At 34.4% G+C, this 16042-nt stretch overlaps 6 protein-coding genes across 6 annotated transcripts; 3 read left to right on the forward strand and 3 right to left on the reverse strand.

Moving 5' to 3' along the window:
- Positions 1-133: 133 nt before the first annotated feature.
- Positions 134-1408, reverse strand: RO3G_00003 (uncharacterized protein; the record flags this gene model as incomplete). Its single annotated transcript, XM_067654594.1, has 5 exons — positions 134-250; positions 316-522; positions 572-823; positions 875-1097; positions 1158-1408. The coding sequence occupies 5 exons, from the start codon at positions 1406-1408 to the stop codon at positions 134-136; spliced, it is 1050 nt and encodes a 349-aa protein (XP_067510695.1).
- Positions 1409-2762: 1354 nt separating this feature from the next.
- Positions 2763-5146, forward strand: RO3G_00004 (uncharacterized protein; the record flags this gene model as incomplete). Its single annotated transcript, XM_067654595.1, has 7 exons — positions 2763-2772; positions 2936-2960; positions 3013-3036; positions 3082-3238; positions 3312-3754; positions 3900-4942; positions 5136-5146. The coding sequence occupies 7 exons, from the start codon at positions 2763-2765 to the stop codon at positions 5144-5146; spliced, it is 1713 nt and encodes a 570-aa protein (XP_067510696.1).
- Positions 5147-6550: 1404 nt separating this feature from the next.
- RO3G_00005 (G-alpha protein) lies at positions 6551-7708 on the forward strand (the record flags this gene model as incomplete). The annotated part of the gene is made up of 4 exons (XM_067654596.1): positions 6551-6668; positions 6720-7056; positions 7105-7265; positions 7317-7708. 4 exons carry the CDS (start codon positions 6551-6553, stop codon positions 7706-7708), a joined length of 1008 nt encoding a protein of 335 aa, XP_067510697.1.
- Positions 7709-7920: 212 nt separating this feature from the next.
- On the reverse strand, positions 7921-10450 carry RO3G_00006 (uncharacterized protein; the record flags this gene model as incomplete). Its single annotated transcript, XM_067654597.1, has 4 exons — positions 7921-8182; positions 8243-8430; positions 8484-9966; positions 10017-10450. 4 exons carry the CDS (start codon positions 10448-10450, stop codon positions 7921-7923), a joined length of 2367 nt encoding a protein of 788 aa, XP_067510698.1.
- A 2238-nt stretch (positions 10451-12688) lies between these two features.
- On the reverse strand, positions 12689-14043 carry RO3G_00007 (uncharacterized protein; the record flags this gene model as incomplete). Its single annotated transcript, XM_067654598.1, has 6 exons — positions 12689-12713; positions 12772-13352; positions 13422-13578; positions 13633-13711; positions 13784-13873; positions 13938-14043. The coding sequence occupies 6 exons, from the start codon at positions 14041-14043 to the stop codon at positions 12689-12691; spliced, it is 1038 nt and encodes a 345-aa protein (XP_067510699.1).
- Positions 14044-14385: 342 nt separating this feature from the next.
- RO3G_00008 (proteasome subunit beta type-7) lies at positions 14386-15508 on the forward strand (the record flags this gene model as incomplete). The annotated part of the gene is made up of 6 exons (XM_067654599.1): positions 14386-14441; positions 14513-14594; positions 14663-14757; positions 14812-14955; positions 15015-15189; positions 15251-15508. The coding sequence occupies 6 exons, from the start codon at positions 14386-14388 to the stop codon at positions 15506-15508; spliced, it is 810 nt and encodes a 269-aa protein (XP_067510700.1).
- Between the last annotated feature and the right edge of the window lie 534 nt (positions 15509-16042).

Raw genomic sequence — 16042 nt, forward strand, 5'->3', positions numbered from 1 at the left:
ACAAACGTTTAGATGTCAAATGAAAGAAGAAGAGAAAAAGAGAAGATTAATTAATTTTATATAATATAAAGCATAAATTATGAAGTTTCTTGTGAATATTACGACTAAGTGCGAAAAGAAATAGATGTTCTGTTTATGCGGTATGAACAGATTTAGGCTTATCTAAATGTGAGCTTGAAGCACCTATTAATGTACTGGTTGATGTTTTTGAGGGATGGTAGTTTTCATCTGTTGAGTATGTTCTTGCACCCTATAGTAATATTTTCTTGTCTGAGATCTTGTTTTTATTCAATTAGTGAATCTGTATATGCTTACATTTGGTTTAGTATAATCATAAGTTAGAAACTTTTCTTCAAGCAGCATCTTTTCAGGGAACCCATCTTCCATAGCCATGATAGCCAATTCATGATTGGATATGCTCTTCTTTGGGAATTTCCCGATTCTCTTTTTAACTTTCAGTGGATTATCCTCTAACAATACTTCTTCAAGTTCGTGTGTAGGGTCGAAGTTAGATTTTGTTTCCTATACATAGGATTAAGTAATTTTTTCATACTATTTGATATTGAATTACATCTGGCACAAATGGTGCATTTAATACTTTAGAAGCCAGAATATCCCAGCACATGTCTTTTAACCACGGATGGCTTTTAAGCTTTTCAAAGCCTGATTCTCCCACACCGATGCGTTCATGAATGTCTCTCTTCAATAGCTCTCTGATAAAGCTGATTGCATTTGAAGAGACATTTACCTCTTTTGGGAACTCTATGGAATCATAAAGAATGGATCTTTGTAATTCTTCGTTCGTTTTTCCTTGAAATGGTCTCTAAAAAGAGAAAGTTAAAAACAAACAGTGTTGGTAAAGAAAGAAGCTTACCCTTCCATACAATAGTTCGTAAAGTGATATACCTAGAGACCACCAATCTACAGAATAAAAATATCCTTGTTTTCTTAAGATTTCGGGTGCCATGTATGCCATACTTCCTGTGACAGATGTCAGCGGCTTCGTATTTTTATTGCCAAGTTGAATTGCAACATTAAAATCAGTCAAGTGGGCATGCCCTTTTTTGTCCAGCAAGATGTTATCGGGCTTGATATCTCTGAATGTAAAAGAGAAACGTTAAATATTGTATAACTGGCTTACTATAAGTAGTGCATACCTATGAATAATTTTTTTGCTGTGCAAATAATTCAAAGTTAAGGCTATTTCAGCAGCATAGAATTGAACATAACTCTCAGGTAAAGCACCCATCATTTCAAGGTGAAAGCGTAGATCTCCACCTAGCATTAAGTCGAGTACCATAAATAGATTTTCATCGTCTTGAAAAGCATAACGCAAGTTGACAATGAGACTGTGATCAATATGTTCAAGAAGCCGTCGCTCTGAAATAATATTTTCAACCGCTTTCATTTGAATGCATTTCTCTTTATTGATATATTTTAACGCGTATAATTTTTGAGTGCCTTTGTGCTGAACAACTCGAACCTTTCCAAATGCGCCTTTACCAACGGACCTTAATAGTACAAAATGTGATAGTTCAACTGTTCAAGAGTGAACATTTATTTATTTCACTTTTTTGCCTTCTCGTCTTCTTTTTTCTTTACCTTCAGATAGTAAATCAACAGGTTCTTCTTTACAACAAACTGAGCCCATTCCTCAAACAAACAAACACACAGCAAAGATAAGGAAAACAAGAAGAAGAAAAAAAGAAGTAGGTATTTGAAAAGGTTAATAGTCTTCTCTTTTGTTTTTTTTTAGGGAGGAAGGCTTACTGGGGCAACACAGAACCTTATTCTTTACAGCTCCTTCCTCCCTTTTCAACAGGTTTTCATTTTTTTTTCTATAAATAGTTAAAGCGTACACAATTAAGGGACTTTACAAACAATGCTTCTAAGGTTTGGAAAAGGTGATATTGTCACTGATATCACCATTGCATACTCCTTGTCATGCTATCGATCACATTTGTGCCCCTCCGTTAAAAGTTATAAACAAGTCTCTTTTTTTTTTTTTTTTTTTTTTTTGAAATAAGCCGCTCGAGGAAGCAGCGCTTTCAGGATGTAGTAACACAAAATATGCAATCGTCACTGTTTGTTTTTGACAATAAGGTTACGAATATGTACGAAGGTTGATAGTCAATTGATTGATAAACATCGCAAGCAACTAATGCTAAAACCAAGGATTTAACAGACAAGTCTTGTAAGATGACTCTTTAGCTTTGCTTACTAATTAATCTCTTTTAAAGAGTCTGACAAAAATGTTACGTTACCTAACAATCCTATTCTTTTAAATTGTGTCTATGTGTTATAGTGGGATTAATTATACTAACTAACCTCTTCACCCCCTCCTTCTTCTTTCCCCTCAAATTTTTTAATAAAAAAGAAAAGAATGGGGGAATAAGTATATATATTTTGATTTAATAGTGTTTGTACTAAATATGGTAATTTGCTTTAAAATATAACAAACAGTGCATGACACGTCCCTCTCTCTCTCTTTCACTTTCTTGCTTTTTCTCTCTTTTTCTTATTCGGTATGTTAAACTGTATTCTAAGTGATCAAAGGCTGAACAACAAACAAAAATTTTCCATTGTTCTTTTACCACCTTTTTGTCCAAATGAACCTTACGATTACGATTACTTAGGTAACATGTGAATTGAAATGGTTGCTGAATAGAATCTAATTCTCTCATAAACTAGCTAACCATGTTATTCATGTTCCTTTTCAGGAACCTTCATGTTCAAATAACAATAACTTGCTATTGATACCAATGAAACCATGTAAAGAGAAGAAAGAACCATCGCTAGTTACCATATCTGGAAATCACTTAAAATTCAGCCATGGTTGCATAATTTCTACGGCTCAACAGTCAAGAATTTTATACTCAAAATTGCTGCACAACGATAAAGGTCAATGTACTCATTTACTATTGTATTTGGATAGTGATATCTTTAGATCTACACATAAAGTAAGCTCAAAAGAGAATCCTCATATACAAGATATGAATTATTCTTTTATAGGATCATTTTAGTTCACAGTAAGAAGTAATTTAAAATGAAGAAAGAATACGATTAATGATCTTAATTTAGTATATTAAAATCCATGATTGGTGAATACCGCTATAAAAATCACGTTTTACAAATAATCGATATATTATTTACAAAATTCTCTGAGGCTTCCTCTCACTGTTACTCACTAAAAGACTTACGTAGTTGTATGCAAGATATATTAGAAAGTGGTTATCATGTAAGTCGATGTTTTTCTCTTTTCTTTGTAAACAAAAAAGGAGAAATATAGCTCATAGTTTGTTTTCATTTAGTTTATCGAGTCTGTATGTGAGGATCTGATTGACAAGGGCTTAAAGATTGATGATTTGTGTGCAGCTTTCGAGAGTTGTTTTATGGAAGAAACATATGATGTCGTTTTTTTCAAGATGACTCAATTGTTATTAGAGGAAGATCAAAAGTTATCGTCTATACTAGATGATTTGGAATATTTGGACTTTTCACAAATATCATTACCATCTTACATCAAGAATGAAAGAAGACAAGTTCAACAAGCAACTGTATTATTTGAAAAGATTGGATCACTTAGAACACCTATTGAGAAATTAAATTGTTTACTGAATACTATATCAGAATTAACGAGAAATGAATCATTTATGGGTACAGATGCTATAGTGCCATTACTCTTGATGACAATGATAAGAAGTAAGCTACCTCATCTTATTGCAAATTTGATTTATATGAAAGTAAGCGATAGGTAACAAACAGGCAGTGATTAATGAAGTATAGGATTATAGCTTTAAAAGAGATGTATCTGTGGGTCTATATGGCTATTCATTGAGTACATTTGAAGGTGTTTTGAATTTCATACTTCATTCAAATATACTCGAATTGTCACTCAGAAACGAAACCTTATGGGCTAGCATCAAGGCAAATGATTTGATGAGCTTTGAAAAATATTATTGTAGTCTTTCATTTGATCCTCGTGACAAGGAAGGTAATAATGCTTTGATAATGGCCAGTCTCTGTGGCCAAACAGACATTCTCGAGTATATCATCCAACAACAAGGAGGTGTAAAAGCGACGGATGTGAACGATGCTGGTATGACTCCTTTAATGTGTGCTATTAAGAGTAGATCAAAAAGTTCGATCAGTGTCCTGCTGCAAGATCCCTATGTGCTCTCTACTATCCAAATCACAGACAACCATGGAAATTCTGCCTTGATGTATGCTTGCAGAACCAACGATCTTTTAATACTAAAACAGCTTGTATCTTGCTGTAATTGCAGACAGCCTTTGGTGATGAAGAACCCCCTTTCAGGTGACACAGTACTGCATCTGGCTGCCTCCAATCATTGTTCTGCTAAGTTTATGCTTTACGTACTTGGACTCTGTCAATTGGATTCAAAGGATTTAGTGCATTGTAAAAATAACAAGGGAGAGACATTTTATCACCTCTGTAAGAATTTCGATTTTCTAAAGTATCTTTATGAACAGCAACGTATCGATTTGCATTATATCCTTCGAGACACTGATCATCTGGGTAGATGTCCACTTATGACTTGGGCTTCTAGTGGACGGCTTGACTTGATCGGGCTTTTTGCAGATCAATTAGGGAACAACGAGATACAGGTTGCAGATCATCAAGGTAGAACGATAATACATATGATTGCGATACGCCTAAGTAGAGGAATTTTGATGGAAGAAAAGAGCTTGGATTTCATCATCAAAACCTTTAGACACCTTCTTCATGTTCAAGATTGGCCAGAGTACAACACAGCTTTGCATTTAGCAGTTGAAACAGTGACTCCAGCCAGTGTATCTACTACTATCTCATTCATCAAAGCATTTCAAAAATATGAAGGGCAGCTTGACTTGATGAATAGTCATGGAGAGAGACCTATTGATGTCTGTCGACTTTCTGAAATTGCTTCAGTTTTAGATGGTAATAAGTGTACATACAATTCATTATAGTTGGCTAACGTAAAATGTTAAAATATAGACTTAATATTAAACACGAGTATCCCTTCTTTATCAAAATGTCATTTCCATTGTAATTATTTTTGGTCTGTTACAAGAGCCGTTATAAAGCAATCATTAAAAAATGAAAATTCAAAAGTTTATTTTATCATCAACAGTGGACAAGTAAGTGAATAGAAAAGCAGGGAAAGAGAGGATGATGACACTTGTTAGATAAACCGACCAGAAACAATGAAAGTCGTCAAGAGAAGATTACAAGACTTTCTCTACTTGAGACAAGGATTGCTTTATGAAATGCCTGAACTTTTCTTACCCGCACTGAACGATCTAGTCGATCCGTCTGATCTGGTCATTCCATCCTATTTGTTGATTAATTCTATACTCGATCGACTCCAATGCTTCATGAACTGGATACAACATCATCCTATTCTTTGCTGCCATGACCTCGTTTGTTCATTTGTGAGGTCCTCTGTCAATTTAGAACAATCGGTGATTCGAAATAGTTCATTTTCAAGACGAAAACTACTTTTAGAAAAGCTTCAATGCAATTCATTACTCGTAAAGGTAAATGGTAATGATGAGGAATGCTTTTTTAGATATATTCAGGACACCATTTTACCACTCAAGAAAGATTATTCAAAAGTATTGTTTACAGGCAGAAGAATAATGAACAGGAAACAGGGTAAATAATGTGTCTTTTTTATACTTTTTTTTTTTTGAGGGAAAAATAAAATAATAATCGAATGTTAATTTTCTTGTATGATTAGATTTACAAGCGGAACTCATCAATACAGTTACAAGTTTAAAAGTTGTTATACAGGATCCAGTCATACATGAGACGATCAAAGTCTGTGCAAATGCGATGTGTAATTATACTGTAAGGGAGGATGATGAATTAAGGAGTTATAAATTAAATTATTTTGTCATAGTCACTTTTACCTTTTTTAAAAGCTTGTCAATTAAGGCATGATTTAATGGATGGAATATTGGTAATAGCTTGGTTTGTTGTAAACATAAATCTTACTCTATTTTAGTTATCATTACAAAAATCCTTAAACTTGATTAAAGAAAGACGGTCAATTGAAGAAGAAGAAGACCAAAGGAAAAGACAGAGCATTTGGCAAATTATTTTTACAGCAGAAGAGCAAGAAAGAAAGCTCAAGGTAACACATGAGAATAAAGCGTGTCACTTGTGCTAATTTCCAATAAAAGGATACAAATGATCTGGACAACCAGATCGTGCAATCACATCAAACGATATCAGACGAGTTGGCTCATTTTCAACTCTTACATTCAAAGAAAATGATCAAGGACATTAGGAAAATGGCATTCAGAACATATAAAATGGGAGAAACATAAGTTGACATTTTTAACTCAAACCTATAATAAATGGGATAATCAATTTTCCTTTTATATTTTTTCTTGTTTACATGTTTCATACTTGTTTAAACTTTAATTTTATAACCCTCCCTCCTTATTTCTATTATTACTGTGAATCTCCTTGAAAACACAAAAGTGTTAAATTTTTCTTTCCCTTTCTTTTTTTTTATTTTATTTCACATAATTTACAAAAATGGGTTGTTGTAATTCTACTGAAAAAGCTGAAGAAAAGCAAAGAAGCCAAGAAATTGATGCAGACATAAAGCGTGCTCGCGTCAATATGCGAAAAGAGATTAAAATGCTGCTCCTTGGTAAATGCTTTACCCCCTTTGATTTATTATAAACTAACATGACCCATGTAGGAGCGGGTGAATCTGGAAAATCCACTATATTAAAACAGATGAAGTTGATTCATGATGGAGGTTATACACCAGAAGAAAGAGAGAGTTTTAAAGAAGTCATATTCAGTAATACAATGCAATCCATGCTTGTCACACTAGAAGCCATGGAAAACCTTGGTATCGCATTTCGAAATCCAGAAAATGAGATGCACAAGCAGCTTGTACTTGACGCACCACCACAGATTGATTGTTTAGGCCGGGAATTAGTAGAGGCTATTTGCTCACTTTGGGATGATTCAGGTGTTCAGGAGTGTGTTTCAAGGGCAAACGAATTTCAATTAAATGATTCAGCTCGATAGTAAGTTGATCTCTAATTGACTAAAAAAGGCACTCACCTATCCTCTAGTTATTTTGATTCTATTCTTCGTATCGGTCATCCAAATTATATGCCAAGCGATCAAGACGTGCTCCGATCTCGAGTGAAATCAACAGGCATCACAGAAACCACTTTCGCAATCGATACACTGACTTATAGAATGTTTGACGTCGGCGGGCAACGATCCGAACGTAAAAAATGGATTCACTGCTTTGAAAATGTCACGGCCTTGTTATTTTTAGTGGCCATTTCAGAATACGATCAAGTGCTGTTTGAGGATGAAAGTGTGAACCGCCTTCAAGAGTCACTCACCTTGTTTGATTCCATCTGCAATTCACGGTGGTTTATCAAGACTTCAATCATTCTATTTCTCAACAAGATTGATTTGTTTGCAGAAAAGATATCTAAAAGCCCCTTGGAAAATTATTTTAGTGATTATCGTGGTGGCAGTAACTATGAAGCCGCATGTCAATACATCTTGGAAAAATTTGTTTCTTTAAATAATAGAGCCGATACCAAACAGATTTATACTCACTTGACATGTGCAACAGATACAAACCAAATTAGGTTCGTCATGAACGCTGTGAATGATATCGTAGTTCATGAAAATTTGCGAAATGTTGGTTTACTATAATATTTTTCTTTATTTGCAAAATAATCCTTTTCTTATTCTTTACAAACTTGTCTAAAATGTATTTATTTATTATAAAAATCCTTTTTTTATACTTTTTTTTTTGCTGGTAATAGATTATATTTCTTTTATTGTTTATTTTCTAAGCAACAAAAAATAAAAGAGAAAAGCAAATGGAAGAAAGAGAGTAATGTACATGTGCATTGATAATTTTTTTATGTCCAAAGTCTAAAAGTACCATCAGAACCAGTTGAAAAGATCCATGGTTGTGTAGGGTGGAATTCAACATTCAATACACCAAGACTATCCTTAATATCATGACCCTTCAAGATCTTTACAGGAACAATCAAAGGATTCTGTAATAAATCATTGTAAACCATACCATAAAAGATTTGAATTGTACCATCATCGGATGAAGAGGCAAATAACGGGTATCGCTTGTGAAACGCAACTTGACGCACAGCTCTTGTATGAAATCTAATTTATATTTTAAATCATGTTTTCTCGTTCAATTCGTACTCTCATTTTAAGCTTTACCTTAAAGACTTGTATGGCCTTGAGCTGAGATCAAGATCAAACCAACAAACTCTCTTATCGTATGAACCAATCACCACATTGTCTCCACCTGGATGAACGTCAATACTTGAAACCCACTTGACACCAGTCTGTAATGTCTTAATTAACTGTTGCTGCATCAAATCATAAATACGGACATAGATTTGTGTCTAAAAAAACAGATATCAGCCAATAAAATTATATGTAGAATAAGGAAACTTACAGCAACAAAGAAGACAGGCTTAATAGGATGGAATGCCACTTTTTGTACGAGGCCCTTAAGACGCTTAAAGGGAGCTTGTGTTTGATGTTTTGAAACCTGATGGATAAGTACAGCAAGGTTCTTTGCGTCAGGCGCAACAGTAGCAAGGTAATCACCCTTTCTGTGCCAGGTAAGTTGCTTGACAGCTTGAGGATGTTGAATACGAGCTTTGTAGCCATATTTTTCCTCGTCTGATTCATTAGCCTTGATCCAAGACACATTTTGTTTGCTTTCAGCAGGGTTGGCAAAACCACCTTTAGTGAATTGATCTATATTCATAGCTTGTACAGGAGAGCAGAGCTTGGGTGGTGAAATCAAGTGTACTTCACCGTGACCAACAGAGATAGCAAATAGCCAGACATCTGGATTAGGACACCAAGCAAGAGCATGAATAATACCTTCAAATTTCCACATGGAAAGACAGCGACCTGTCAACACTTCCCAAAGACGACAGGTGTTGTCATCGGAGCCTGAAAGCACATAGAGACCATTAGGATGGACAGAAAGTGCACGGATACGAGCTGTATGGCCTTCGTATGTAAGAGATTGACGTGTAGGGAAGGGACGAAGATCCTTAGGACTAGGAAGCTTTGGAACAAGCGATTCAGGATCAATGTCCAATCTGTTCTTACGGACACGAGGAGCCAGGTAAAGATCAAGACAGCGTTGGAATCTTTCCTGGATAAATTTATCGTATGCAGCGACATGGCGCAGACTGGAATGTTTCTTGGGAAGATAGTTCTTTTTTCTATCTTCTTCATCCAGTTCTTCCCATTCTTTAGTTTCTTCTTCATTCAAGAGATATTCTTCAGGAGGGTTGTAGCTTTCATCGTGTTCGGGCAACTTCATCTTGGGTGCAGCAACGTGCATAATATGGTCTTCACGAGGAGCATCGTCATCACCCCAAAGGTTATAAAATCTAGGCTTTTCATCTTTTGGTTTGCGAGGTACGATACGACCTTGTCTGATGGCACGGACAATCTTCATAATCTTCTTTGCTTCCCATTTAGATGGAATAAATCGACTCTTTGGTTCAGGGCGTGCTGACAAGGGCATTACTTCCGTCTTTGAAGTAAACCATTCTACCGTAGGCTCATAAGGATTGTAGGTAGAATCAGGAATGATACCTCTCTGAAGACGTTGAATGATATCTAATTCCGTATCGTTAAGTACAACGTCTTTACCCTCCTTGTCGCTCTTTACAGTTTTCCACGAATCAGGATCTTCAACTGTAGCCAAAAATTTGTCAAGTTCATCTGCAGTCGCAGGCTTCAAAACCTTTTTGCCGTCAATATCATAGCCAATATGCGGCAAATCCTTGTACCATTCAAGTGGTATATTACCAATTGTGTTTTCAGTTTCTTCAGTTGAGGTATCACTGTCATAATTTCCTTCAATATCCGGTAATTTTTCATTTGCATAGTGTTGTCGGTATGGAGGGGAGCTAATATACAGTAAATACTTTATCAAATGAAATATAAAATGGTATCTTACATTTTGAACTCGCCTTCTTCCTTTTCCTCTTCATCGCTTTCATTATCTTCTCTTTCAAGATCTGCTTCTAATTCAGCATCAAAGTCTTCTTCCATATCTTCATCCTCCTCCTCCTCTTCTTCTTCGTTTTCTTCACTATCTCCTTCAAAATCATCATCGTCTTCATCTTCATCTTCATCAGCACTAAGATCGATTTCTGGAAATTCCTCTATTTCTTCATCATTCTCATCGTTACTTTCTGCAAACTTCTCTTCTTCGTCTTCAGAGTTCATATCAATACTAACATTACCAAAATCTTCTTGATCACTTTCTTCTTCGTCAGCGCGTCTCTTTAAAGATTTCTTTTCTTTTGGTTGATCTACTTTTTTGTTATTTATTAATGCTGGTTTCTCCTTTGTGGTGGTAGCTGTTGTTATCTTTTTCTTTGATGCCATTATGTCAAAAGAGCAAAGCTGTATCAAAAAAAGAAAAAAAAAAAAAAAGTATCTAAATGTTAAAAATTGTGGCTTTTAAACAAATATAACAGTCACATATTCCCTGTCTTTTGTACTTGTGCTTCTAAATGACGCTTTGCTTTTAATCTATTGCATTTCATCTTTGAAGATCCGAGTCTGTGCAATTAAATCAACTCAAGTTGTTACAGAACACATACGAATACAGACCATTATGCAACTGCGAAAATTAAAGCCATGACATTGAATATCAAAAGTTTGTAGCATGAAGCCGTAAGGCCATTTATAATATTCATAATTAGTATTTAATTATACGATTTTATAAGCAACTGTTTCCAAAGCGTATGTGTCGACACGAAAAGAAAAATAGACACTTTTAGGATATTGGTAACTGATATTGACTAACCAACCAGAATTAATATGCTGTATTGGTACTATTAGCCAATCAACATTTTTTCCTTACCTGAGTACAAATCCATTGTTTTTTATTTTATTCTACCACTACAGAAAAGGATTTTCACGTATCCACAATAATAAAAATCAATGTTATTTATTACAAAAAGTATTTTATAGTGATATTAAATTAAGCTCTTTCTTATTGCTGCTGCAACGAAAGGAAGCAACAGATGCTAGACTAAACGTCAGGTTATCTTTAGTCGAATTAGCCAAGTCTTCGTCTATTGTGGTATATTTAATGTGCCATGCAAGACGTCAGTTAATTATATATTTTCATTTGGGGTCTAAACTGAGAAAAGACTTGAATGTCCAGAGTGTTGAATAAAGAAAGACAAATACAGTATATAAAAATTTTGTAAAAGTAATAACGCCTCTTGCGTATACTTTAATCATTTGTAGCATTTCATTTATTCTTTGAAAAATATTAAGTACGATACGACTTTCAGAATCTGTGGTTTCATATCACTTAAATACATCGCAGTCTTATTACAAAACAGTCCTCGAATACAAAGTGCAAAAGAATCAGAGTATCGATTATTTATTACTGTACTGATGCTTACTAATAAGTACTTAGACGATAGTATATTCACAAATAAATTCTGGATATAGCAAGGGTGGGATTGGCTGATCTAAATATGATGGAACTGGAGTTCCTGAATGTTCTTTGTTTTACACCCATTGTGTAGAAAGAAGAATATGATAGATGGAAAATGGCCTTATGTGATTCTAAAAATCATCTATTTGGCATTCCTAAAGAACTACAAAGGCAAAGACTATTAACATTAGTCCTTCCATTAAAACAATATTTTCATTAAGCGTATTAACATCAACAACAGTAGATTCATCTTTTCTCTAAATATTAACAAAACCATCTAGTACAACCTATTATTTATAGTTCACTAATCAGAGTATCATCGCATCTTGCTTTTTAGACAATATCTGAAGTATCATCTACACTAATGATAGGTCTATGAAGCGTTTTTGTCATTATTACTTACATCTGTATGCCTATTGTATCCTGGACAATGAACTATGGGTCATGCACTCAGTTTCTTTCCTCAAAAAAAAAATCACTCAAGCTCTCTATCATCATCTTTGCTTCGAGCTAGAGAATACAGAGACAGAACACCATCCCATGCTATCATTCCACAGCTATTCCTACATCAAGCATGCTTACATCTTATCATAATGTCAAATTTTATTAAAACCTTCTCAATACAATAATGTTTATAACGCTACTTTCATTATAAACATGCACGCACTTGACTATTATAATCCATGTCATAATTTGCAACCTCTCTTCTGTTAATAAAAGTGGCATCAAGAAGTTTTTTTTATTCATTTAAATCGATACAATACAATTTTGATTGCCAAGGTTTGCTTACTAAAATAGACAATTTCAAAGAACAAAGAAATACTATATTTCTCCATATTTCTTACTTTACTTAATGAGGTCATACTCTTGCTGTCATATAAACAACTATTATATACCTGGCTCTCAATTTATCCGATAGTAGCTTATAAATTATACTTGCCCAAATAGTGTGTCATGGCATTATATATTTCAGTTGTTAATTGGCATTTTTTTATCTGCCAATCAGAATTATAATGGAGAACATCATGTATTTAATAACATTATCGAATGCTAATACTGACTTGATTAGTATACCTTCTTTATCATTTCCACTTTGTATTTTGTAAGTTTATATAAGCAAAAAAAAAAGTCTTTTTTAGTTTATTAACTTTGTCTATAAGCTCTTCCTCTTAACCTAAAAGGTCTGCAAATACACTAATAAAATATTCAAATTAGTTATGCACTTATGCTATTTATATAACAGTCAACTTACTCTTTCTTTGGTTCTTTTTGTACAGCACTATTACTATTACCATTACCACTAGATGAAGAAAAGAATTGGCCTCCCTGAGGCATATTGCTTTGTGGCTGTACAGGCGAAGTAAAAGATCCCCAACCATTGTTGATATTATTGTGAGGTTGCGTAGAAGTGGCAGAGGCAAAAGACCCCCACATATTGTTATTATTATTTACAGGTTGTTGACCATAGCCAAAGTTTAATCCTGTCAATTGATTTTGAGAATTTCCAGCATAGAACTGTTGTTGTTGAATAGGAGGTTGTGCAGCAGGCATAGTGTTGTATAAAGATAAAATGGAGGACTTAATATCATTATGCTTTTGTTGTTGCTGTTGCTGCTGTTGTTGCTGTTGCTGTTGCTGCTGTGTATTTGTCTTAATATTGTTTTCAGTAGACCCAAAGAAAAAATCAGCGCCTTGAAGTTGTGAAGCAGAAGTATTAGCAGACTGATGATTTGTGACAGGAGAAGAAGGTGAAGTCAAGAACGCATCAAGGTTTGCAAACTCAGATTGCTTTGGCTTTGGCTTGTCTGCTTGTCTTGCAGGGGGTTGCGAAGGCTGAAAGAGAGAAGAAAGAAAGAGTTGTGTTATTTACTTTTTATACTGTGTTACACACGAACTTGTTACCTTTTCTTGCTTTTGGATGTCATTTCCATCTCCTAGCGTGCTAGGATCAGGAATTGGGCCTTTCATTGCCCATCTCTTTTGCTCATATTTTGCTCGAATCCACATTTCCATGTTGCTCTCTGATGGTTTTCTATCACCCAAATTGGCCTCCCAATATCTAATATATTTTCTCATAAGCATTCAGCAAATACTTTTTCGCTTTTTTAATTACTTATTAGCACGTTCATTTCCCCAGCGAACCATGTTCTCAACTTGATCTTGTACCCAAGTATCCAGGTCAACAGATTTAACTATTCAAAAAAAAAGGGTGGTTGTAATTGTATCGCTACTTTTTTTATATAAGTTTCAAGCTTCATGCTTACCTTTGCTAATGTGCACACCAAGAGAACGATGAATACCCGAACACCGAATACAAATGAATATTCCCAAATTCCAAGAAGCCCAACGAGCATCTATTCGACATTTTGATTACAAAAACATTCTTCTTTAGGTATAATGGCGTACCTTTCTTTTTACAATCTGCACAGTACTTGTTAGGTGTTTGTTGTAAAAGTGACTTTAATGTTTTTGCATTTTTTTCATTTGTTGTTTTATCCGCAGTTCTTGCATAGCGAGTAGACATAGTGTTAAAGGGGTAAAGAGGATGGGAAAGTGGCGGAATGTAAAACTTAATTTATGAAAACTATTGATTTCTTTTTATAGTAATTAATCTAATGAATCTCGAACTTGCAAGAAGAAGATAAACTAACAAGAGTAACTTTATTGTAGTCAATTGATGATAGTAGCTTGATGACTTTCGCTTTAGTTTTTTCTCCAAGATCTTATTTAAAGCCGATTTCATCTTGCTTCACACAGAAAATAAAAGTCACATAAGTGACGTAAATTCCTGGCCCGATGAACGACGCGTATACTAGAAAGCATCTCTTCATTTTCCTTTTTTTTAACACACAGAAAACAAAATATCATGACAATCAACGCTGGATTAGCAAAAGGAGGTTTCAATTTTGATAACTGCGGAAGGTTAGAATAAACTGCATTACGTGAAATTGTTGTACTTTATGTACTGACCCTTCTATACTGTTTGTCTATAGAAATGCAGCTTTAGCCTCTAACGGTGCCAAACCACCAAAAGCAACAAGCACAGGTACCACTATTGTTGGTCTCATTTATAAAGTAAGCATCTTTGTTTGCTTATTGACATCAAATTACTAAATTGCATTTTTTTTTTTTTAAAAAAAAAGGATGGTATTTGTTTAGGAGCTGATACGAGAGCTACTGAAGGACCTATTGTTGCTGATAAAAACTGTGAAAAGATCCATTATATTGCTCCCAACATGTAAGATTCGAGAAAACCAAAGTATACAAAAAAGAGGGACTAACTCCTTTTTAGCTATTGTTGTGGTGCAGGTACAGCCGCCGATACTGAATTTACTACAAATTTGATCAGTTCCCAAATCGAGTTACACTCTTTAGCTACTGGAAGAAAGCCTAGAGTTGCTACAGCAATGACTTTGTTAAAGCAAATGTTATACAAGTAAATTACAATTTTAATATACAACACAAAGAATGAAAATACTAATATTTTCTTAAAAGATATCAAGGCCATATTGGTGCCGCTCTTGTCCTCGGTGGTTTCGATGTTACTGGCCCTCAACTTTATACTGTATATCCTCATGGTAGTACTGATAACTTACCCTATGTTACAATGGGTTCAGGTTCATTGGCTGCAATGAGTGTGTTTGAAAGCAAATGGAAACCAAATATGAATGTAAGTTGAAAAAAGACATGTGCATGCGATAAACGAAAGGGAGCTAAGTTTTATTTTGTAGCGTGAAGAAGCAATTGATCTTGTCAGAGAAGCTATTGAAGCTGGTATTTTTAATGATTTAGGATCTGGTTCTAATGTGGATGTTTGTGTTATTACAAAGGATTCAACTGATTATCTTAGAAACCATGTTAGACCTAATGAAAGAGGTGTTAAAGAAAAGAGCTATAAATATCCTAGAGGAACAACGGCTGTTTTGAAGGAATCGATTACTAAATTCGTGACTGTATCAGAAGGTGACTCTATGGACTTGTCTATGTAATAAAGCATACGATATTTGTAACCAAAAATAGTTGAAAAAAATATATTTTTATTTTGGAGCAGCTATTTTTGTATTTTTTTCTTACTTTCTTATTCATTATCATATTTTTTTTTTATTTCTTTTATTCCTTGAATGTCTCACAAACATAAAAGTAAAGGTAGCAATGGCTCTAATGACCCATTGCCTTCACTATGTGCGACCTTATCAAGCTTGAATTCATCTACCAAATCACTTTCACTTCACAATAACTGCACCGAGTTTATATTCGCGCATAAACCAAATTGTATAATAAACACGGCTGATAATAACCAACAGCATACAAAAAGATGGGATGATTCACAGCTTGCGTTAGAGTTAGCAGAAGATGAAGTTGTTGATAGCAAAGAAAGGATTTCAAAAGAAAAAAGGTTTAAAAGCAAAATATTATCCTCTTTTAGAAAATGGCAACTCAAGATATCAAGCTGATTTTTTTTTTTTGTTATTGCGGATTTTAAATGACTTTTACATTATCTTTCATCCCCTCCTACTTGGCAT

This window comes from Rhizopus delemar, genomic scaffold (assembly GCF_000149305.1).
Source record: "Rhizopus delemar RA 99-880 supercont3.1 genomic scaffold, whole genome shotgun sequence".
NCBI lineage: Eukaryota > Fungi > Mucoromycota > Mucoromycetes > Mucorales > Rhizopodaceae > Rhizopus > Rhizopus delemar.